Source organism: Perognathus longimembris, chromosome 10, assembly GCF_023159225.1.
Source record: "Perognathus longimembris pacificus isolate PPM17 chromosome 10, ASM2315922v1, whole genome shotgun sequence".
NCBI classification, from domain to species: domain Eukaryota; kingdom Metazoa; phylum Chordata; class Mammalia; order Rodentia; family Heteromyidae; genus Perognathus; species Perognathus longimembris.
The window spans coordinates 26,708,062-26,732,418 of record NC_063170.1 but is presented as its reverse complement, the minus strand read 5'-3'; the positions used below and the strand labels follow the sequence as shown (position 1 = coordinate 26,732,418).

General features: G+C 45.7%; 1 protein-coding gene across 1 annotated transcript; it reads left to right on the top strand.

Annotated features, from left to right (window-relative positions):
• The first annotated feature begins 1,384 nt into the window (after positions 1-1,384).
• C10H16orf78 (chromosome 10 C16orf78 homolog) lies at positions 1,385-22,418 on the top strand. Its single transcript, XM_048354749.1, has 5 exons — positions 1,385-1,585; positions 6,359-6,466; positions 7,005-7,119; positions 19,115-19,358; positions 22,271-22,418. Exons 1-5 carry the CDS (start codon positions 1,385-1,387, stop codon positions 22,416-22,418), a joined length of 816 nt encoding a protein of 271 aa, XP_048210706.1.
• Positions 22,419-24,357: the final 1,939 nt, after the last annotated feature.

Sequence of the window (24,357 nt, the reverse complement as noted above, 5' to 3'; positions counted from 1 at the left end):
ACTCAAGAGGCTGAGATCTGATGATGAAGGTTCAAAGGCAGTCAGGGCAAATGAATCCTTGTTTCCAATTAATCAGCAAAAAGCTAAAACTGGAGGCATGGTTCAAGTGGTAGAGTACCAGCCCTGAGGAAAAGAAAAACACTGAGAATAGCCCTATGTTCAAGCCCTACTTGTTGGTGCACATGTGTGCATGTACACACACACACACACACACACACACACACACAAAAGCACCATAGTTCACCTTTCTTCCTCTGTTCTCTTTCTTCCCTCCTCCTTCCCTCCTCCTTCCTCCAAATGCCTTCATTGTTTCTCCCATTCTTCTGTTCTTCTATTCCAAGAAGAATCTGTGACCTCCACGGTCTAGTCTGGTCTGGCCTCTGCCCTCATCGTTGCATCCCACCTGTGACTCCAGACACTCCAGTTCAGGCAGGTGATGTGCCCTATCCTGCCACAGGGGCCTTACACATGCACGTTCCTCTGCTCCATAGCTCTTGAGCAGCTACTATAAGAAAATACTATAGACTGGGAAATTTTAAAACAGCAAACATTTGTTTCACAGAGTTCTGGAGTCCAGGAAGTTCAACCTCAGGTGCCAGCCAATTCAGTGTCAAGAGAGGGCTTGCTTCCAGGTCTACTGATGGCACCTCCTTCCGGGGGAGAAGGGCCAGGATTGCCTTCCGCCATCTCTCTGTAGAAGTGCGCTGATCCCACCCTGCTGCCCAAAGGCCTCACCTCCTAACCCTGACACCCCAGGGGTTGAAATTTCAATATCAGAATTTGAATTGGGGGCACAAGACAGTCAGGTGACAGTAGCCATGGTGAGCCTGCTTAGGATCAAAGCAAGCCTTGTGCCTTCCCCACTGGCTCATCAAATTTAGGAGATCTCACGAGACTTGCTACTGCCTGGTACCCTAAGCACCAAGCCCTGCACACAGGAGTTATCCACTTAACAAATAAATGGACAGAGAGGAAAAGAGATCACTGAAAAAGTTCCATTTTATTTATAGTACACTGTGATGCTAATCCAAGGAATTTAGATTACACAACAGGGTCCATGACGATTTCTGAGAAAAGGAAATGACTGTCTTGGCCCAATATGGTTTTGTTTTCTGTTTTAATAATGGAAGCTGAGTTGGCAGGTCATAAAGGAGGCCACTATGGGAGTCCAGATGAGAGGCAGCCAGTGAGGACTGTCAGTAGCCTCTAGAAAAAGCAGGAGGCAGCTAATGTCCTGCCTCCTCTCTGTCCCCAAGGGCCACCTGCTAAGCCCAACAGTGACCTCACAATTGCTCCCCAAGGCAATATTCCAGCAGCCCATCCAACTCTATCTTGCAGGGTCCCATCTCAAGGCTGTGTGCTACCTTCACAACATCAAGACAAGATGCAGGGACCAAGAGCACAGGAGAGAGTTCCAAGGCTTAGCAAAGACTTCACGTCCCAGGCCCCAGTGGACATCAAGAGTATGATGCCCACGGAGAGGAAGTCATTGTGGAGGACAGCAGAGGAGAGACGGATGTCAGACCTCACCCGGGTGCTGGAGTGGATGGAGCGGAGGTGGGGGAAGAAGAAGCGAGCCCTGCAGGTACATGCAGTGTTGTGGAAAAATGGTAGTTGAAGGCTTTGATCCAGTTGATTGGAGTAGGGGGGAGAGACTGAGATCTTGACGCCCCAAAGCCACAGGCACTAGGATGAGCTAGTGGAAAAGTACTGATAGATGTTAGAGGGAAGGTCAGTTAATGTGTTGGGCCACTTGTGTTTATGAACTTGTGTTCACTAAAATTAGGCTCCTCCCTTCCCACCAAGGCTGACAGGAATACATGAGTCTTGATTAGATTTATAAGCCTAGCTCCCAGGGCCATTAGAAAAGCTAGGCTATACTAGAAATGCATCCTGAAGCTGGGAGATTTACCTCTCAGGGGGACAACATTTCCAAATGCTAGTTTCTAAAGTAGATGCTCTAAGAAAAAGGCAGTCCTGGGTCTGATACTGGCAGGAAATGTCTACTTTGGGGAATGTCAGCATCCTTCAGTGTTTGACAAGCACCAGAGGAGCCAGGCACCAGTGGCTCACACCTGTAATCCTAGATACTCAGGAGGCTGACATCTGAGGATCATTATTCAAAGCCAGCCTGGGCAGAAAGGTCCATGAGGCTCTTATCTGCAATTAGCCAGCAAAAAAGCTGGAAGTAGAGCTGTGGCTCGAATGGTAGTCTGCCAGTCTTGAAGGAAAAAAAGCTAAGGGACAGTGTTCAGGCCCTGAGTTCAAGCCTCAGTACTAGTAGACAGAAAAGAGGGAGGGAGGGAGAAAGGAAGAGAGAAGGGGAGAGAGGAAGGGAGGGAGAGAGGGAAAAGCATAAAAGGACAGGGCCTAGACATGTACTAGTTATTCCCAATGAGGGAAACCATACAGTCTATGTTTCTTTGGGCCTGGCTCGCTTCACTTAGTATGACTCTTTTCCAAGACCTCCCATTTCCTTATCCTAGCAGAAGATTACAATAGCTTAATAGCTATGTCCATATGAACATATAAGATGATGCTAAGCGAAATGAAGTTATGGAAACAATTAGTATATCATTGTTGTTGTTAATGTCAACATACCATGTGAAATTAAACCTTTTTCTTTTGTCTGTCTTTCCCATGGTTTTACCCCTGATATCACTGTAACTGATTTTAGTACCCTGGATACTGTATATACATGTATTGGAACTAGGGAAGGGAAAGAGAATACCAAAATCAAGAGACAAATGATAAAAAAAAGAAAGACAAACCAATGCAACAGCAATACTTACAAAACTATATGGTGTAAACCAACTGTACAACTCATGGAGGGGAAGTGAATGGGGAGGCGGGAGAGGGGGAAATGAGGGAGGAGGTAACAAGTTGGAGAAGAAATGTACGCACTGCATTACCTATGAAACTGTAACCCCTCTGTACATCACCTTGACAATAAAGAAATGAAAACGGGGAAAAAAAAAAAAAGACAGAGCCTTTGTGCAGATAGGAGGAGATCCTGTCATGTCCCCTGCCATGTGCCTCCTCCTGATGGCTCCAGATTGAAGGACACTCTTTCCACTGCCCTGTTCTCCCTGGGACTTGCAGCCCGCCACCTCCTGTCTGCCTGCCTCAGAGGCCGTTCTCGCCTGTCCTTCCCCTCTGTAAGAACTATGGCTACCAACTTTGCTCTATTGTTCTCCAGTTCTCCCCATCTCAGGCTGGTCTTCAGTGGAGAAATGAATTGTGTCCTTGGAGACTGTACACTGGGTCAGGATGCTGCTAGCCCCACCACAGCCAGCCCCAGAGCAGATGGGTGCCTGGGTGCTGGTTCACTGATGGCAGTGCTCGAGCTGTGGTGAACACCCAGCCTTCATGCTGCCCAGCCTTGTATGCGGCTTGTCTTCTCAGCAGCCCTTGGCCGCTCTCTGAGGTCAGAAACTGACATGAAAGAAGACCATTGCCTTTGAGGAAGTTGTCCTTAATGAAGGACAGAGATTTCTAACTCAATCCTCTAGTTCCTGAGCTTCCCTAGGCCAGTACTCCATTCCTGCCTCCATTTTAACAGCTTGACCTAATCTGTCACTTTCATTGCAAAGGACTGTGGTCCTGGGAGGGAGCAAACTCACACTGACAAATCTGCTTGCTTGCCTTTGTCATTACACTTTCCAGAAACACTGGATTTCTCCATGGCAAGTCTTATAGGGCAGGTCTCAGGCAGCAGCAGGTGGTAGGGGACTGGTCTGGGATGGCCATCAGGCCTGGCCACTGGGCTTTGCTCTACCCCAGAGCACACCAGAGCAGACTCCAGAGTCCTGAGTCTCAACCACAGACATTTCTGAGCCAGGGACAGAGACAGTGGCTTCCAGTCTAATGCTTCAACTCCACCCAGATGATGGAGATGGAGGTGGGGGACAAGGGTATATCCTCCAGGGGTAAAGATGACCACAGGAGGTAGACCACCCTGAAGGAAATGGTCTTATCCACGCCACACCCATTACCACCAGAACTCCTAGCCATGACCCCAAGACAATGGCCCTTCCTCACTAAGCCAGGCAAACCCCTGCAGTTAAGCCACAGCTCCCATCCCAAGCAGGCCCTCAGCAAGCTCCTTCCCACTCACCTGCTGGCTCATAGGACCTTTCCTTCCATCTGTATGGTGACTACCCCCCCATACACACACACCATTCATAGCCACCTACCACCATAGCCACCATGGGGGTCCTGCCGTGACATGACTATTCAGAGAGAGAAACAGCCCTGTAAGAGCAGTCATTTTTCCCAAGGTAGTGAGGTGGGTCAGGTTCCCATCCCGCCACAGCCTGGCCACAGTCCCTGTAACCACCAAAGGCCAGGCTCCAGGAACAGCCAGCCAAGTTCACCTTTCCCATGATAACTCTGCATCCTCTCTGCTCCACTGAGAGGCTGGGTGCTGTGCTTCTTGGAAGACTTTCCCTTCCTGCACTCTGCTGGACTTCCACCCATCGGATATGGAGATCCTTAGCAAGCTTTCCTCCTGCCCCTGCTCTGTCAGATGAGGCCCTGGCCACAGACAAGGAGCCCAGCTCTGCTTTTCCACGGATGACAGTGCTCACCTAATGGGGACCCCTGTGTGGGAGCAGGATGGCTCAAGGTTTTGTGAAGAGCAGACAGGAGTGGGGAAGCGAGATGACTCACAATGGTGTGAGAAGAGGAAAGATCTGAGTAGGCTTCAGACTGGAGGCTAGGCAGGGAGTCACAGACAGAAGGCCTTTTGGAAGGGACTGGAATTCCTGCTAGGTCTGAGGAGCTGACCTTCCATGGAGAAGGGTTAGGGTGATACTGGTGGGTACGAAAGGAGTGAGGGACAAAGCCAGACCTGACATCTAGAAAGTGGTTCTGCAACACTGAACATGGACAGCCAGGGTTGGACACCATGATGTGTTGAGAAGCCAAGGGACAAAGAGGGAACAAGAGCTCTGGAGAGTGGCTACAAGGAGGTGCAACAGCACTCACAGAAGCCTTCCATGTGACAGAGTGGGGCATGATAGGGTCCGTGACCAAAGGAATGAGACTAACCAAATGTGAAAGTATAACAAAGTTTATTTCACGTCAAACATCGAGATCACCAGCTGACCAGCCGGGGCCAGAGCCGTCCCGTTGGGGAGTGACCCTTCCCTGATCTCACAGGCTACTTTTAAAGCAAAGTAACTGCTAACTGCAATGCTGTGGGATCTCTCTCTTTCGACTTCCCCTCGCTTGGGGGGGAAGGGGCTTTTCCGCCCCTTCCTGGGTGGCCCTTTATCGTTCTCACGTGGGAGCGATGGCCACAGGTAGCCTTGTCTCTCTCTCGACTTCCCCTCGCTTGGGGGGGAAGGGGCTTTTTCTGCCCCTTCCTGGGTGGTCCATTACCGCTCACGAGGGAGCGATGGCCACGGGTAGCCTCGGTGGCGTGTGGTTGCAGGGTGCTCCAAAGCCGCCAAGAACTATATGGACACGTGGGCACCTGGAGAAAGCCTCTAGGGCTTCTGTTTATTCAAATGAGGAACCTCCCAGATATACCCTAAAGGCGGGCACAAGAGAGGGGCCCCTGATTGGTCCCAAGGAGCTGTCCCTTAAGTGATGTCAGACTTCCTTCTCTTCCGGTTAAAGACAGGAAGGGGAGGGACAGGCTGAGGTCAGCTGTGGCTCCTTAAAGGTGCAGCTGACCCCAACACAATGCCGACCGCTGGCCTTTAACACCATTGGCTCACACTAGGGAAATTCCACCGTGGGTTTTCCTGGTTGGCTATCTCCCCTTTCAGTTGCCTATTTTGGCTTTGATATCAGGAACTGGCCTTGGTATCAGGAATTGACAGCAGGTGGTCATGTAGCACTGATGCAGGGGGTTAATGCAAGGGGTAGAGCAAGTCACAAATGGGTTAAGCAAGCCGTTTACAGAAGCAGAATTTTGCTGTGAGGCTGACCTAGTACCAACTTTATTTTAGCAATTGCTACCATTACCACTAAGCAAGCTTGAGTGGGTTAAAACAATCAGTACTGTACTCAATCATAAGTAAACCAACCCAACAGTTACCATGGCATTATTTTCTACTATTATGATTATTTCTATAGTCTATGACTATGATCATTTTTTACTGTCCGTTACCATGGCTGCTACCTAGGTACAGAGGGGAACAAGGGCTCCCTATATTTTTAAATGTCAAACTACAAGAAACTAGTCTCACGAGTGGGGGTGCAGCCCTCTAGCAAGGAGTCACCACCAGGGTTTAGAAGCTGTTATAATTTTAACACTAAACCCTATATTTAGTCACTCAAGTTTTCAGGTTAGCCCTTACAGGGCATACAGGAAAGGCAGCTCAGGACCCTTTTTCTGTCTTTTCAGAGGCAAAGGGCCAATGAGGAACTCTTTAGATTCGATAAGGAAGATAAGAAAAGCAAAGCCAACCGGAAGACACAGGAAGAGACCCAAAAGGTGTCGTTCCGGGGACCGGTAAGGCTCCTCCACTGTTCCGTCTCCCACCTCACTCCTCTCCTGCACAGACCTGCCTCACAAGCACATCCCTGTCCCACAACAGCAGCCCAAAGACAATCCCTACACCTTCCCTGCTCCTGCCCAGCACCAGCCAACAAATCACCACACTCCTATGGTCTCTTCCCAGGTGCCATAGCTTCCTCCTTCTACTCTTCTCCTCACACAGTTCAGGAACAATGGCAGCACCATGGCTGGGGAGCCATAGGAGCCCCAAGTCATGTGGACAAAGGGGCAGCTGCAGATTCCATTACCAGCAAGGGTTGTGGGGTTCTAGGGTCCCTAATAGCCTCCCTCCAAGACAGAGAGAAATAAAAAGGGTACTATTACTAAGCCAGCATCAAAAGCCCTCCCTCCCCCTCCCCCGACCTCCCCAGGGCCAGGGCAGGCCTCCCCCTGTCACCTTTGCCCATTTTTTTTTTTTGGCAAACTCTTAAAATGTCTGTTTGGGTGGGGAGTCTGCTTCTGTAACTGGATACCTTCTCCTACTCCCTCCAAGGACACACAAAAACTCAACAAGAGAAGAGATCCCAAGTACTCCAAGGTGTTCGGAATGGAACAGCCAGCCAGGCAACTGAGTATAAACCTGAACAAGGATGGCCAGAGGAAGTCTGGTAAGGGAGTAGGCTTGGCCCAGGACATCCTAACTGTTCTCTCCAAAGGACCAGAAGTTCATGCCATTAGATCCCATTGTGGCTCATCATGAATCAAAGCTGGAGAACCCTAGACATGTCTCTCCATCTCTGGAGTCCAGGTTCCCCTGTATAAAACAGGACAACATGCCTTGTGGTATGGTTTAGCTGCAATGCACATAGACCACCTGGCCCAACACTGAAGGTGCTTGAAAACATGGCTGACCATCTGTGATCAAAAGCTCACTGAAAGAAGGCCCAGCCCTGGACCAGCCCTTGAAGCCAAAGGATGTGGGAAAAGAGGAATCAGGAAAGAATTCCAACCAACCCATAGTGTGACCAGCCCTTGGGGAAAGTGGGCAGACCTTCCAGCCCCTGGGGAAAGTGGGCAGGCCCTCTGGGCAGGACCTGACAGTTCTTCTATGCAAGAGTGCCTTAATTGTGCTCAACAAAAGAAAATCTGCTTTCTTTCTGTTTTTTTTTTTAATTTAGTATGCCAAAGCCATTGTGAGCAAACTGTAGTTGCTTTCTGTAATATTTCAATGTGACTGATCATAAACACAGTATAGGATCCTGGACTGAATCCCAGAAGAGTACTTTAGTAGAGAAACTCATCAAATTCCAAAAAGCTCTGTGAGGGGCCACAGAGAACTTGTTGCTTATCAGATATGTGCCATGGTTATGTAAGACGTTAGCATTCAGAAGAAGTGACACCCTCTTTGATTTCATTGTAAATGTTCTATAACCCCATACTTATACCAAAATAAAAAGTGTATTTTACAAGTAACACCAACTTGGTCTAAGGCTTAGGTGAAACTTCCCACTTTAGCCAACTGTTCTGTGACCCCCGTGTTGGCCTGTTCCAGCATCCCAGTCCTGTCTGTGGCCTTCAAGAATCTCCTTGGATCTTCCTTCCACTGGGGGTGGATTTCCTCTGCTCCTTTCCAGAGAGGATGAAAAGAGAGCCTTGATTCCTTGATTTCTTCCCGAAGCTTGTACATGGAGCTTTGAGATGGAAGCAGCATCAGAGGGGCCATGCACAGAATTATGTAGCCAGTAAATTAGAGATCAATTGTGAGTTCTTCCTTTTTTTTTTTTTAACCCAAGGGTGGCACTCTGCCATTCTAGCTGTGCATTCTGGCTTTTGGCTGGTTGACTGGAGAGTCTGTTGGACTTTTCTGCCCAGGCTGAATTTGAACTTCAGTCCTCAGATCTCAGCCTCCTCAAAGTAGCTAGGATTATAGCTTTGAGCCACCAGCACCAGGTACCTCTTATTCTTCATAGTCCCTTGTCTCCTGCCCCAGATTGTTCCTGGCTACATTTTCCCATAGGGAAAGTTCCTGGTACTCTTTTTCAGTATCATGCTGAGATTAGAGTGAAACAAGCCCAGGCACCCAGGGCAAAAAACTTAAGGAAGAGCAACTGGCATAAACTAAAGAATGAGAATCGGTTTAAATTCCTCAGCACTCACCACTCCTCTCCCCTCTTCTGACCCAGTCCTGGTCAGCTATGACTCCTCCTCTCCCTTTCCTCCTCACTCTCCTCTCTCCTCTGCATTTCTCACCCCATGTTGTCCCATTATAATTTGTAACTGGAAAGATATTTGTTCCATTTGCCTTATTCCTGAAGTAGTATATAGAGACATTTTTCTCAACAAAATAATTTCCTTAAAAAAGAATCTCACACCAGCTGACTAATTATTTTCATCTGATCACCCACAGATGCAGCAGGCAGGCTGATTTGAAAAATACCCCCTTATGAGAGAGAATGGAGGTCTTCTCTCTCCTGATATAATACAACCAGGGGGCACTGGAAGGCAGCAAATGGATCCATCCAAGAGCAACAGCAGGTGTTCAGAAGCATCTAAGGACCATCTGGGATGGGGGTATAGAATCTAGGGCTCAGGGCTGAGCCTGGACACACCAAGGGGAAATTTCTGTGAACACTGGCAAAAGCCTAAATTAAGGAGGCATGAATGGCTGGGGAGATGAGTTCAAGACAAATCAGCCCCTAAGAAGGACATAGAATAAAGTGCATGCCCATTCCCAGTGTTAGAATTACCACAAGCCCAGAAACTCAGCATGTCTCCATGTGTGCTCCATCTCAGAACATGGCACCATCCAGACACAGTGGCCCAAATCGAGTCATCAATTCTATTCTCCTTCATTAACCTCTCTCACCTACCATCCATCCTTTTTCTCTCCTTCTCTCCCTCTCCCACAGACTGTGTGTGTGTGTGTGTGTGTGTGTGTGTGTGTGTGTGTGTGTGTGTTAGTACTGGGGCTTGAAGCCAAGGCTTTATATTCTCACTGGCTTTAGCACTCAGGGCTGGTGCTCTGCCGCTTGAACTGCACTTCCACCAGCTTTATGCTGGCTAATTAGAGATAGGAATATCAGAAACTTTTCGGCCTTAGCTGGCTTTAAACAATCATCCTCAGATCTCAGCCTCCAGAATAATCACCATTACAGGTGTGAGCTTCCTGCACCTGAAAGAGTCCTTCTTTTACCTTGGGCAATTTCAATTGTCTACCTCAACCATTTAAAGCATAAATACATCAAAACCAAGTTCTTGTAATATGGGTAACAGTTGATACTGTTTCCACAAAGTCCAATCAATTTCTATGTTTAGAGAAAAACTCTATAGTAATTTGTTCACGGATATACAAGACAAAAATACATAAATCATACCATGGAGGACATAAAATAGAGGAAAAATAGAAATCATATCAGGACAGGGAGATAGGAAGGAAGGGGCTATGAAACAATCAGAAAATGACAGTGTAACTCCTTACTTGTCAGTTGTTACTTTAAAGATGAGAGAATTATTCTATAGCTCAGTTCATTCTCCACTGCTATAAAATAACACCAAAGATTGGGTAGTGTGGCTGCCAGTGCTGGATAGAACCTAGGAAGACCTAGGTGTGACATCATAACATGTCTGAAGGAGAAGGGGAAGCTGATGATGCGAGAAGGAAGCCTGAGGGACAGACTTGCATATCAACACACTTGCTCCTTTGATGCAAGCATTAACTCTCATCATCCAACCCCACTGCATTGGAAATTGAATCTCTAATGCAAGAATTTGGGGACACATCTAAACTAGAGCATTCTCTAATCAATTTATAGTGAAGGAAGGCACTGAAAGAAATCCAAACATATGCTGTACTCAAGAGGCTCATTTTAACTTTAATCACATATATAAGCTGGTCATCCAGGATGGAAAAAGATACTCTGTGCAAAAGGAAACCAAACAGAACAAAAGGTGACCAAACAGAACATACCTGAAGTTAAAAATGGTCCCATGAGGCCGGATACCAGAGGCTCATGCCTGTAATCCCAGCTCCTCAGGAGGCTGAGATCTGAGGATTGCAGTTCAAAGCTAGCTCCAGGCAGGAAAATTCATGAGATTCTTATCTCCAATTAGTTACCAAAAAAGCCAGAAATAGAACTGTGGCTCAAAGTGGTAGAGTACTACCTTTGAGCAAATTATCTTAGGCATAGCACCCAGGTCCTTAGTTCAAGCCCCAGGACCAGAATAACAACAAGAAAAAAATTACATGACCCAAGAAACTTACTAAATAACCATGAAAAGATCAATTCATTAAAAAGACTTAGTAGTTGTAAATACTTATGCACCCAACACCAGACCACCTGAATAGATAAAACAAACATTAACAGAACTGGGAGGAGAAATAAATAGCAATACAATAAAAGAGAATTTAATATCCTAAAGATAAAAGGAAAGTTAGATCAACTTGACAGAAAAATCAATAAGGAAACAGCAGATTCAGAAAACACTATGGACACTCTAACCACTAGCCACAGAATACACTTTTTTCCAAGATCACCCAGTATTTCCAGGGTAGGTCCTATGTTAGACCATACAATACTTTTTAACAAATGCAAGAAAATTTACGTATCAAGTATCTTTTCAGGCATTGGGAATTTTTTGAAATATATGGAAATTAAACAATATGCCCTGGATAAGTAGGGATCAAAGAAGAAATCAAAAGTACATTTAACAATTCCCAAAACAGATGGAAACAGAAACACTGCACATCAAAATTGAGTATGGCTGCCAGGTCAGTTCTAGAGTGAGTTGCAGTTATAAATACCTACATTAAGAAAAGAGGGGGGAGGTGGGCTGGGATATGGCTTAGCGGTAGAGTGCTCGCCTTGCATGCATGAAGCCCTGGGTTTGATTCCTTAGTACCACATAAACAGAAAAGGCCGGAAGTGGCGCTGTGGCTCAAGTGGTAGAGTGCTAGCTTTGAGCAAAAAGGAAGCCAGGGTCAGTGCTCAGGTCCTGAGTCCAAGCCCCAGGCCTGGCAGAGAGAGAGAGTGAGAGAGAGAGAGATCTGAAATAAAGAAGCCAACTTTATACCTTAAGAGCTAGAAAAAGAACAAAGTAAGCCCAAAGTTAACAGAAGGAAGGAAATAGGTTTAAAGCAGATATAAAGGCTATCAAACAAGATTAATGAAATTAAGTGTTAAGAGTTTTTTGAAGAGAAGTAAAATTAAGAAGCCTTTAGGTAGACTAACCAAGGGGGTAGAGGAAGACATTATGACTGACATAACAAAAATAGAAAGGATCATAAGAGATTATCACAAATAATTATACACCAATATATTGGCACCTAAAAGTAATAGAAGCCAGAACTGTTGGCTCATACCTGTTATCTTAGCTATTCAGAAGAGTCATCATTCACCACCAGCTGTAGGCAAAAGGTTTGCAAGATCCCATGTCAACCAATGATAACTGCAACACAGTGGTGTGCACCTGTCACCCCGCTATTTGGAAAGGGTAGGGTGGATAATCACATCCCAGGTTGGTCTGAGACACATTTGAGACCCTCCGAAAAATAACAAAAGCTGAGTGCTGGGGGCTCATGTCTGTAATCCTAGCTACTCGAGAGGTTGAAGTACAAAGAATCTTTTCCAGGACAGCCTGGGCAGGAAAGTATTGATACTCTCAAATAACCTGTAAAAGAGTAGAGCTAAAGGAGTGGCTCAAGTGTCAGCCAAGCAAGTAAGCAGAGTAAACACAAGGTCCTGAGTTCAAACCCTGATGCCAGCAAATCAAATAACAAGCAAAATGAGCTAAGGATATAACTCAAGTGGTAGATTATCTGCTTAGCAAGTTTAACACAGGATGCCTAACGTATGAAACTGTAACCTCTCTGTACATCAGTTTGATAATAAAAATTTGGAAAAAAAAAAAGTTTAACCCAGGAGATCAAAAAATCTCAGTACCACCAGAAAAGAAAGAAAGAAAGAAAGGAAGGAAAGAAGGAAGGAAGGAAGGAAGGAAGGAAGGAAGGAAGGAAGGAAGGAAGGAAGGAAGGAAGGAAAGAAAGAAAGAAAGAAAGAAAGAAAGAAAGAAAGAAAGAAAGAAAGAAAGAAAGAAAATAGATAAATTCCTAGAAAATAAAACCTTGCAAGCCTGAATCATTAAGAAAAAGGAAGCCAGGACAAACCAATAACAAGATTAAACCAACAGTCAACAATCTGTCCACAAAGAAAAGCCTGGTGAATTCTACCAAACATTTAAATAAGAACGAACACCAATCCTTCTCAAATTTCCAAAAAATTAAAGAGGAGAGAATATTTCCAAACTTATTTTTACAAAGCACTCCCTAATATCAACTCTGATAATGGATTGGTTTGTGTTATGACTCTAATACTGAAAAACTGCAACCCCTTTATCTCTATGGTTTCAAAGAATGAGTCCATGGACCCAGAGATTTATAGAATAAGAAGACAAGCAGAGCTCCTGCTGGACAGGAGGGGTCCCAAGGGAGGGCACTGCCTGCATGCCTTGTGCGGGGGTTAATGAGGTGTCTCTAGGGGAGAGCTACATGACTCTCAAGATCATTGGACAACCTGAGAGCCATAGCAAACCCCAGACCCAATCAGAGGCTCCATGAAGCCCACATGAGCTCTCTGTGTATCTCCCTTGTGTTGTCATTTATCCCCTCTGACTTGGTGCCCATTTCAGCACATACCTCTGGGGTCCAACCAGTCCTCTGTTTAAATGCAAGTCTTCCTGGGGTAATGTGCCACAACGTGATGTCTCTATGAGAGGGTACTAATTGCACGACCAGGCTCTTGTTCAGCTCTCAATTTGCCTGTGAAGTGTTTCTGAAACGCTCGTGTGTGAAAGACTTGGTCTCCAGCAGGTGCACCTCTGTCTTATGAGTTGATCTCTTGATTGACCCATCAGCTGACATTGTGGGAAGGAGGGCTCCAGTTAGAAGTAGACCACTGGGGGTGTGCCTTGGAAAAGTGCCTTGTCCCCAACCCCTTCCTAATCAGCGGCTTCCAGGCCACCATGAGACGAGCAGCTCTGCCCACCTGCCTTTCTGTGAGGAAGCTCTGCCTTACCACAGGCCCAGAAGCTATGGAGTCACCTGGCTGTAACCTCTGAAACTCTGAGACAAAATAAATGTGAACTCTCTTGAGCTTATTTCCTCAGGTATTTGTCACAGAAATAGAAAGGCTGACTTAATACCCAGAATATAGAAGGAGCTCATACAACTCAATAAGAAAAACCAATAAATAAAAATCATGGATAAAATGACCTGAAAATTTGAGGTATCAAAGATGATATGCAAATGAAAATAGGTACATGAGAATGTACTCAGAATCACTAATCAAAGAAATGCAAATCAAAGCTAAAAGAAATACCACCTCACATCTCTTAGGATGGCTAATGGCAAAGACAAAAAAGGGCCTGTTTTCAATGACTAGGGAGGTGAGATTGCATATCTGGGCCAGCCTGCCCCACCCCCACCATTAAAAAGCTGGATGTGGTGGCACATGCCTGTCATCCCAACTATGTGAGAAGTGTAAATAGGAGGCTCATGATTCAGGCAGGCCCAGGCACACCACACAGTGGCTATAACTAAAAATAGAAGAATAATTCCAATGTTCCAGGTTTCTTTGTAGAGATAAGAACCGTAATAGATGCCTCGCCCGATGTGTATATAAAGACAAAAAATAGTGATGCTCCGCTGGCGTGTATATATCAGATTAATCAACCATAGTTTACATCTCGGCAAATATATGCAGGAGACTATCTCAAAAGGGACTGGGGATGTGGATGAGGAGGAACAACACCTGCCAAGCAAGAACAAGGCCTTGAGCTCCTCAATCCCTGGCACTACACACACACTAAACAATAACAAAGCACAAAGGGCTAGGGGTGCATTTCAAATAGCAGAGCACCTATTTAGCAAGCCCAAGGCTCTAGGGTCAAACTGTAGCACCACCAAAGGAAGAAAAAGAACAAGTGTTGGAGGAGCTATGGAAAGAAAAAAATCTGTGTACGAACACGTGAGAACACAAATTGGCACAGACTTTTGGAAAACTCTATAAAGAATGTTTTTGTAAAGATTAAAAACAACAGCTACCATGTGATCTAGCAATGTCACTGTGAGCATCCGCCATAGGAAACAAAGTCAGTATTTTGGCAGCATCTATGCCTCTATATCGTCTCAGCACTGCTCACAACAGCCAAGAAATGGAATTAAGCAAAATATCCATCAACAGATCAATGAATTACAAAGAAGTAGCGCATGCATACAATGGAGGCCATTCAGCCACAAAAGAGAAGAGGCAGCCCTGTGTAGTCCAAGCTAGAGGTACTGTGCTAAAGTGAACAAATCAGAGAAAGGCAAATAGTCTGGAGGCACTTGTGTGCAGCATCTTATTGGGAGTAGAATAGTGGTTACCAGAGCTGGGATGGTGGTGAAGGGTATAAACTGTTATGAGTAGATTCTAGAGATATAATGTAAGGTCATTGTATGTTCATGGGACAGTAGTTAAAACCCAATACTGTGTACCTATAATTTGCTAAGGGAGGGTAAACACACTGACCAAATATACACACACAAAAGATAACTAAGAAAGGAGATGCCAAGCTGACTGTCATAGTCATTCCTGATTCATATGCATGTTTATATCTTAAATACGTACACCTGTGTTACTTGTCCCTCAGTACAGCTAGAAGAATTAAAGTGAACATTTTTTTCACTACATCTTTCAGCCTAACAATCAGAGTGGTTACTTACTCTGCATAGAGGTATTGATAGTACTGTGTTTTAATTTAACATTTGGGCATTTATCCATTATGTCTGTTACTTTTTTATTTTTCCTCCTGATATCTTTTGTACTGTTTTTGTTTCCTTTTCCTCATTTTTAGCTTGTAAGAGATAATTCTGTTGCATGATTTCAGTGATTGATTTAGAGATGATAACATACAAATTTAATTTATCTCAGCCTAACTTCACTTCATGGAAAGCATAAAAAGAATTTCCAAGAATATGTTTGCATTTTTCTTCTCACAGGTTTTATGTTTTGATGTCACACATTATATTTTTCCATATGTTATAAATTCCACATACTTTTTTTTTTGCTTCAAGACTCTATTTTTAGCCAGGCACAGGTGGCTCACACCTGTAATCTTAGCTATGCAGAAAGCAGAAGTCAGACAATTGTGACTCAAGCCCAGCCCAGACACAAAATGCACAGGATTCCATTTTAACCAGTAGTAAGCTGGGCACGGTGGGACATATCTGATGTCCCAGCCACATGAAAAGAATAAACATGAAGATCACAGTCCAGATCTTCCCAGACAGAAATGTGAGATACTATTCAAGTATAGCAAGAACAAACTGGTCCTGGTCTGAGGGCATGTTTTAAGTAGCAAAGCACCTGTCTAGCAAGCACAAGGCCCAGAGTTCAAACAAAAGATTTACAAAAGTAAATAAATATTTTTTTATTTTAATTAAAAAATTCAAGGGACAGTTAAAGGGAGACATACATGTTTATCTGCATTTCTAGTCTTTTATATCTCTTTGCATAGATCTAGGTTTCTGGCCCTAGACATTGTCTGTCACCCAAAGGTGTCCCTTAATGCATCTAAATAAGAACATAAATTCATGTTGTTTCATGTTTTCATAAAAGGTGTTTATTTCACTTTTGTTTTTTAAAGTTAACTTTCAGTGAGTGTGGAATTCTAGACTAGCCATTTTTCTCCTTTTAATAATGAGAAGTCCTGCTGTCTCTAGTGGGAAGTTGGCTATCATTTTCATCTATTTCTTGATAATATTCCTTTTCCTTTGCCTTCTTTTAAGATTTTCTCCTTTAAGCAACTGAAAAATGATGAGCCTTAATGTCGTTTGCTTTTCTTAGGTTTGGGTTTTGGGTTTGTTGAGATTCTTGGGTATGGATTTCATCAAATTTGGGGAATTTCTGGCCACTGGTTTTTATTTTTCTCTCCACTCTCTTTCAAGTGTCTCAATTCTAATGATATTTAAATCTCCACAAGTCACTGGTTTTACCTTTCAGTCTTTTCTCCTGTGATTTTTTCTTGTATCATTTATATCACTGTGTTTTCAATATTACTGATATTTTCTTCTGCAATTTTATCTGCTGTTAATCCTGTCCCACACATTCTCCGTGTTGCACATTGTCATCTTCCCTAGAATTGTGATTTGAGTGACTTTCGGCATTCTGTATCTCTCCTTGGTGAATAGAGCAGATACACTGGAATTGCGGTCTAGTGCCCTGTGTGGGCTGATCAGGACTCATCGGAGAAGACCCTTCTCCTCCCTCTGAAGTCATCTGTGCTCTTCTCACAGGTCTTCTCACCCTGGTCTACCTGGGTTATGGATTCTCTCTCTAGATCAGGGAACTGCTGAGCCTTATGCCCCCCTCCATATGCTATAATCTTCCTGATGCTAACTAGGGCCCTCAAAGAGCTCACCTCATTTCTATGCCCTTCATCAAGGCTCACTGTCCTGCATTTTCTGTTTGCCAATGTCTGAAAACTACAGTTCCTACAACATGCCCATTTTTAAAAAATATGCTTAGAAGGCAGGTATTCAGTTCCTAAGATGTCACATAGGCTGAAAGCAAAAGTTTCTGTTTGGCTTTTCTAAGAATAAACCTCACTGGATTACAATGGCAAGTCATTAAAAGTTTTAAGGAGGACGTTTCCAAGTTGGGTTTGACTTTCAGAAAGGTCACTTTGGATGCAAAGTGAAAGATCCTGGTAAAAGATCCTGGGGAAACAATCAGAACCTATTTCCAAAGCAAGTCTTAGCAAACAGCAAATCCCAAGAAGCTGAGATTCACTTTGGTTTACTCCCATGAGCTCATGTCTAGTCCAGGTCAAGGCACACTTTTGCTGGAGAGCCACGGCCCTCACTGTCCATGAGTGCACAGTCAGCCCCTGGTGCAAAAATTGGCCCCCTAGAAACCTAACCTACCTGTTCAGGCATAGACCAAGCAAGGGGTACCATGCTAAGTTCCCAGACAAAAAAATGTTGTTAGCATGAGTTCATGCCATGGGCCACCACTAGACATGGGGTCTTGGGCATATGACCTAACCCTCACCAGCCTTCTCATTGAGTAAATGGCAATGGTGTGTGGAGGTTCTAGTGCCCTCCCCCTCTAGAAGCCCATGACTTGTTACTTCCTTTAATACTATTCCTGTTCTTTCCCACATAGGTGCCTCTGGATCCAGAAGAGGATCAGAAATCCCAGGAAAGTTCATGACCTGATCTCCATTTGTGTCAAAGAGGACACTCAGACCGTGATTCACCTGGGACATGGCATCTGTTCCCATCATGCACAAAGAGAGGCCCCTGTCACGTTGTGAAGGACCAGCTGCCAGGCCAGAGTGCCACAGTGGCATAAAGTGTCCTGATTCTGCCACTTCCCCATTGTGGGACCTTGGGCGAGTCATGCTGTCTCTAGGCCACTGTCCATTTGTATAACTGTGGGAAGCCTACACTCATCCCCTTAGGCATATATCTTGCTAAGATCCCTAAGCTTAGCTGAGAAGATTTCTGCAAGTTCTCAGAGAAAGAGCCATTTTCTTACAATGAAAAAAGAGTTAGACTAGCATCAACCCTAAAGTGGTACTTAGAGAATAAAGATCATACCCCACAAATCCTACCCAGGTCATTCTTGGTGAAAGAATGATATTTTCAGTTGTAAAGTTAAGAACTTAGCAGAGGTGGCAGCTCACACCTGTAACCCAAGGGATCAGGAAGATCATGGTTTGAGGCCTGGCCTGCAAAAGGGGTCATGAGCCCCCATCTTAATCAACAAACAGCTGAGTGTGGTGGCATGTGCACCTATCATCCCAACTATGTGAGAGACTGAGATACGGGGGATTGTGGCTCCAAGCTACCTTGGTTTTAAAAAACGTTTGCAAAACTCCACCAATAGTTGGACATGATGGCATGCACTTGTCATCAGCTGTGGCAGGAAGCATAAATAGAAAGAAGAATCACAGGCAGGCCAGGCAGAAAGCATGACCCTATCTGAAAAATAACCAGAGCAAAGAAAAGCACTAAGGTTGGGATTCAAGTGGCAAGGTACCTACCTAGTAAGCACAAAGCACTGAGCTCAAATTCAGTGCCAATAAGAATAGAAATAAAAATGGAACTGCAGAAAGTGTCCTAAAAGAGAACAAAGACATCAAATTAGGAAATCTAATTACTGTTACTTCCATTATTATAGACCATATAAAACATAGACATCCCTGCATTCATTTAACAAGTTGTCATACTCAATATTAACATAGTGCATCAAAAATTAGACAAATATCACAATAATATGGGTGCAAAAAAAAGTTGTATGTGCTAGTATTGGGGCTTGATACCAGGGCCTGTGCACTGTCCCTTAGCTTTATCACTCAAGGCTGATGCTCTACCCCTTGAGCCATAGCTCCACTTCCAGATTTTTGCCAGTTAATCAGCAATAAGAGTATCACAGACTTTTCTAACTGGTCTGGCTTTGAATAGTAATCCTTTGGTTCAATCTTCTGAGTAGCTAGGGTTACAGGTTTGAGCTACCAGTACCCAACTAAATTTTTTAAAGTAGGTCTTCATCCTGATCCCTTTTTGCCCCACCTCTCATTGACCCAGGATCTAACTCTCTGGTGACATCTGTCCAATTTCAGACTTAGACATCAAGGATGCAATTGCTCTGGAGTCCACTCAGCGGCCATACCGTCGGCAGAGCACATCCCTGGACCCCGTGATACAGGATGGGATATTTAGTGGCCGCAGGATCATGAGAGACTGGACCACCAAGACCCCTGACACCACCTACGAGCGCAGGCTGAAGAATCTCATGGACAAGGGCACGGAGCCCAAGATTGAGAACGTGAAGATGCTGAAGCCCGAGGAAGTGCTGAGCTGCCGGTGAGCAGCCCCACTCGGTGCCAGGGCCCTAGGGAGTGGGTGCAGGCCACCACTGTCTCTCTCCAGACACTTGGAAAACTTGGGGTGAGCTCAGTATGTCTGAGCTGTGACCCTGGTACCAAAGGACTGCTCCAGGCTCAGGGCCTGACTTTCCCAGCACCCTCCTGCTTTGTTAGGTACTGTCATTTTAAAGCCACATCTCTGGTGATTACAAGACTCTTCCAATCTACCCATTTCACCCCAGAACCATGAGCATTACTCCAAAAGGAAAAGAGGATCTCATGTTGCCTCGAGTTAACAGGAAACCCCTAAGATCCTTTATAATAGCGTTACATGGTTCCCACACCTGCTGACATCTGCTATATGTTAAGGGATTTCATCTTCCAAATGACCATGAACAACGTATGAAGCCATGTGGGGCTGCCTGACCTTACCAGAGATTCTCCTTGCTTGCTTATTCTCTATGTTTGTTTGCTATGTTAACATGGAGGCTTGAACTCAGGCCTGGAGCTCTTACTTGATTTTTTTCACTCAGCTGATGCTCTACCTCTTGAGCCTCACCTCCACTTCCAGCTTTTTGCTGGTTAATTGGGGATAAGAGTTTCTAGGATTTATTTGCCTCTGCTGACTTTAAACTGTGATTCCTCCTGAGTAACTAGCCTCCTGAGTAGTAGCCTCCTGAGTAACTAGGATTTTAGGCATGAACTATCAGCACCCAGCATTGTTCTATTTCTCAGGATTTACTAGGTTTTAGTAATGCCATACAGCCTGGTTCCTTCTGCACACACCAAAAATGAAGTGAATCCAAAGATTCCTCTCCTTAGTCCAGCATTATTCTTCTCTGTAGGAACAAAGCTGACTCGTTAAAATGTTTAGCTGAGGGGAAATCGAGACCACAGATTCCTGTGGTCATCACTCTGAAGGAGATAGCAATAAACACATCCATAAACCCATCTGTGGGCTTTCAGTGGCTGCTGCTCCCTGACTGGTAAGGGGCAGATTATTAGAATTGGAACCTGCTGGCCGGTGGACAGGTGGAGTCCCATTGACTGCCCTAGTTGGGATTCCACAGTGGGGTGACTTTGCCTTTGGCTCCCAAATGGACCATGTGCTTCTCATTGGCTCTGACTGACAGTCTTACCTGGGCTTCATGGTGGGAGAAAAAAAATACCTGGAGAGAACTCCTGCCCCTGCACCCCCACCCAAGGAGGCAGAATATCTAAAAGACAGCATCCACATGCAAACCCATGCAAGGAAGGGATGAATCAAGCATGGTGGGATCTTAAAGCCTGCCCACAGGTATAAATACATAAAATCATCCCAAGCTGGCAATTCAGGGAATAAAAGAAAGACTCATGAAGGCGCCTGAGTTGGCCATAAAAGTAGGTGATGTGCAAGAAGATTTTAAAGGCAAAATGTCATTACCAATGGGCCAAAAAGCAGGCTATTCCAATGTGCTGCTTCTCCCCTATTACCTGTTACAAAATAACCAACTAGCAAGTGGCATGGTAGAGTGCCTTACCCCTCAAACTAAAGACAGCACCAAGCAGGCAGGCCTAGTGGTACACACCTGTAGTTCCAGTCTTCAAGGAGCCTGAAACAGGAGGATCATGAATTCCAGGTCAGAACTCTACCATAGTGAGGCCTTATCAAGGTTGGAGGAACTATTTTTTTCTGCCATGAGCCATTTGGATGTTTATAACATCACTCACAGGCCTTATAAAATTATCCCAGGCAGATGGCTGTGGGCAACAAATGTGCTGTCATATACCAAATGATTCTGATGTGTACACAGCTTCCACGTGGATGGTTCCGTGCCCCTGACATAGGACTGAGGTCAAGGTCAATTGTGGAGTCAGAACTCTGGCCTCCATAGCAGATACTTTCTGGATCGTGTGGGAGAGACGGAATCATCCATGTGTTAATAGTTTGCCTGAATATTATTAACACAAAATATACAAATCTACCCCTAAAGCTATTCCGTCCACTGTTGTGGATTTATATCATCTGGCCAGTGGCCTCTGTGAGTGTGCGCATAACAATACAAAGAGAGATGAATGATGCCAGGTGCTAGCAACTCACACCTGTAATCCCAGCTACTCAGGAGGCTGAGATCTGAGGATCACAGTTCAAAGCCAACTTGAACAAGTAAGCTTATGAGATTCATATCTCCAAGTAATTAAAAAAAAAAAACAAGGCCAGAAGTGGAAGTATGGCTCAAGTGGTAGATCACTAGCCTTAAGCAAAAAAAGTTCAGGGACAGCATCCAGGCCCTGAGTTCAAGCCCCAGGACCAGCACCAAAAGAGAGAGAGAGAGGAATGCTCATTCCAATTCCCCCACTCAGCTTCCTGTGACAGCCATGTGGCAGTTTCTTCTAAATGCCATTTGAATTGTAGCATATTAATTAAGAATCCTCACAATAGGATCACCCTTTCCAGCCCACCCCCCACCCCCCGTGGTTGATAATCCTCAGACAATACCTTTCATTGTGTAACTTTGCTTCTGTTCTTGGGCTAAGCTGTGGGGAAGAGGGAAGAAGAAAATGACTAATGCCCAGCAAAACAGTTTCTCAGAGTCACCACTGTAAGTAATCTCCCAGCCTCTTAGAGAACCCCTCTGTTGGCCTCGCAAATACAAGAGAGGGGGTCCCCAGGGAGGCCCTCCTCTTGTTTTTTGTTTTTGTTTTGCCAGTCCTGGGGCTTGAACTCAGGGCCTGAGCACTATCCCTGGCTTCTTTTGCTCAAGGCTTTTTGCCACTTGAGCCACAGCACCACTTCTGGCTTTTTTTATATATGTGGTGCTGAGGAATCAAACCCAGGGCTTCATGTATATGAGGTGAGCACTAGGCCATATTCCCAGCACCCAGGCCCCCCTCTTATCTAATGCCTGCTGCCTTCCTTCTCTCCCGCAGATACCTGCGGCTGTCCAAGAACAACATCCGCACCCTGCTGAAGCTCTGCAAGGATGCGGGGCTGGACGTGGACATCCACCCCCACATGGTGGAGGCTGAGATAGATGCCAAGAAGGTCTTCGATCGGATGCCCAGTGTGTCCCTCTAGCGGGGGACCCTGCATGGCCTCCCCAGGCTCACTATGCCCTGGGCGCTTCTGTGGCCCCTGAGTGGCTGCAGCCCACCTTCCCACCTGGCCCAGCACATGTGTTAGACCATAGACAGGAAAACACGCCCTAACTGCATGAACACTCTGTGCCTGTGTAGGCTTTGTCCTCCACACCTGGGTAGCAGCTTTGGGAGAAATCAGGGTGCTCCTTACCAAACAAAGGAGAGCCCATCTTCCTAGGAAAAAGTGAAAAAACAGACCTCCAAGCCCTGACAGAGGTTTCAGGAAGGACAGACTGGGGACCCACGCACCCCTGCATGGAGCCAGGCTTTCTGGGGAGCTGGCCCTTATGGGTATAGGGCCATAGCTCATCAGGAAGCCATGGGGACAAGGCTGAGTCAGCACCCAGGAACTGGGACACCCTTAGATGCTAACAGCCACAGGCTCCCTGCTCATTCTGGGACCTTTCAAAGCTTACTAGGGCCTCAACATGAGCAAAATCCAGGAATTCATTATTTCCTGAAGCTAAGAAGCCACAGGGGGCAAGCAACTTTACCTCAGTCACAAAAGCACAAATCGACAGACCCAGGCTAAATGGCACTTGCCCCCTTGTACAACAGGACTAAGCAGCCAATCCCTTAGGGCCTTCAGAGCAGCAGCCTTCCCTACCCTGTCTGCCAGGGCCACTGCCAACTGAGGCTTCAAGCCCAGGCCATCCAGTCCCCACCAGCCTTTCAAGTAAATTGGAATCTCACCAGCCCCATGTATTAACTGTGTGATTTTAAGCCAGTTCCTTTAACCTCTCTGTGCCTTTGTTTCCTCATCTGCTAAGGCTAGCACCAGGTGGACAAAAATCAAGTTCTGATACCTAAGAGCTCTGTTAAAATGAGAGCTGTTGCCCAAGCCTGTTATCCCAGTGGATAAGCAGCTCACTTCCCAGAACCCCATTCCCAGAAAGGCCCTCACAACACGAGTGTCCAAATTGCATCACAGTCTACCCACCGTAAATCCCTGAACTTCCCATCCATTTGTAACTCTCAAAAATCAATACAAAAAAGGCAATCATGCAATAGAAAGCTGCCAACATTTTGGACAAATGGCTGTAACTTCTGGAAAAATGGTCAATGGACAAAAGCCAGGCTTTGGTGGCTCACACCTATAATCCCGGCTACTCAGAAGGCTGAGATCTGAGGCAGGAAAGTTTGTGAGACCCTTATCTCCAATTAGCCACCAGAAAACCGGAAGTGGTGCTATACTCAATGTGATAGAGCCACTAGGCTTGAGCGAAAAAGCTCAAGGACAGCACCCAGGCCTTGAGTTCAAGCCACCATGACAGAAGAAGGAGGAGGAGGAGGGGGGGGGCGACTGGAGGAGGGGGGACGGGAGGAGGGAGAGGAGGGGGAAAGGAGGAGGGGGGAGGAGGGGGAGAGGAGGAGGGGGAGGAGGAGAAGGAGGAGAGGAGGGGGAGGGGGACAGGAGGAGGGGGATGAGGGGGAGGGAAGGAGGGGGAAGAGGGAGGAGGGGAGGAGGAGGAGAAGGGAGGAGGGAGGAGGGGGAGGAGAAGGAGAAGAAGAGGAAAAAGAAGAAGAGAAGAAGAAGAAGAAGAAGAAGAAGAAGAAGAAGAAGAAGAAGAAGAAGAAGAAGAAGAAGAAGAAGAAGAAGAAGAAGAGGAGGAGGAGGAAGAGGAGGACGGGGGGAGGGAGGGAGGGAGGAGGGAAGGAAGGAAGGAAGGAAGGAAGGAAGGAAGGAAGGAAGGAAGGAAGGAAGGAAGGAAGGAAGGAAGGAAGGAAGGAAGGAAGGAAGGAAGGAAAGTGGCTGACATCTTGGACAAAGGACAGGAACTTGTGGAAAGTGGATAGCCAAATGGCCAGCAGACAAGAACGTTCAGTTGTCAGGGACTGTCACTGACAAAGTGCAATGCAGCTCCAGGACACCCACA

Coding starts and splice junctions, on each gene's coding strand:
- C10H16orf78 (XM_048354749.1), top strand. CDS start 1,385: ATGCAGGGACCAAGAGCACAGGAGAGAGTTCCAAGGCTTAGCAAAGAC. Junction 1,586..6,358: donor AGAAGAAGCGAGCCCTGCAG/GTACATGCAGTG, acceptor CTGTCTTTTCAG/AGGCAAAGGGCCAATGAGGA. Junction 19,359..22,270: donor GAGGAAGTGCTGAGCTGCCG/GTGAGCAGCCCC, acceptor TCTCTCCCGCAG/ATACCTGCGGCTGTCCAAGA.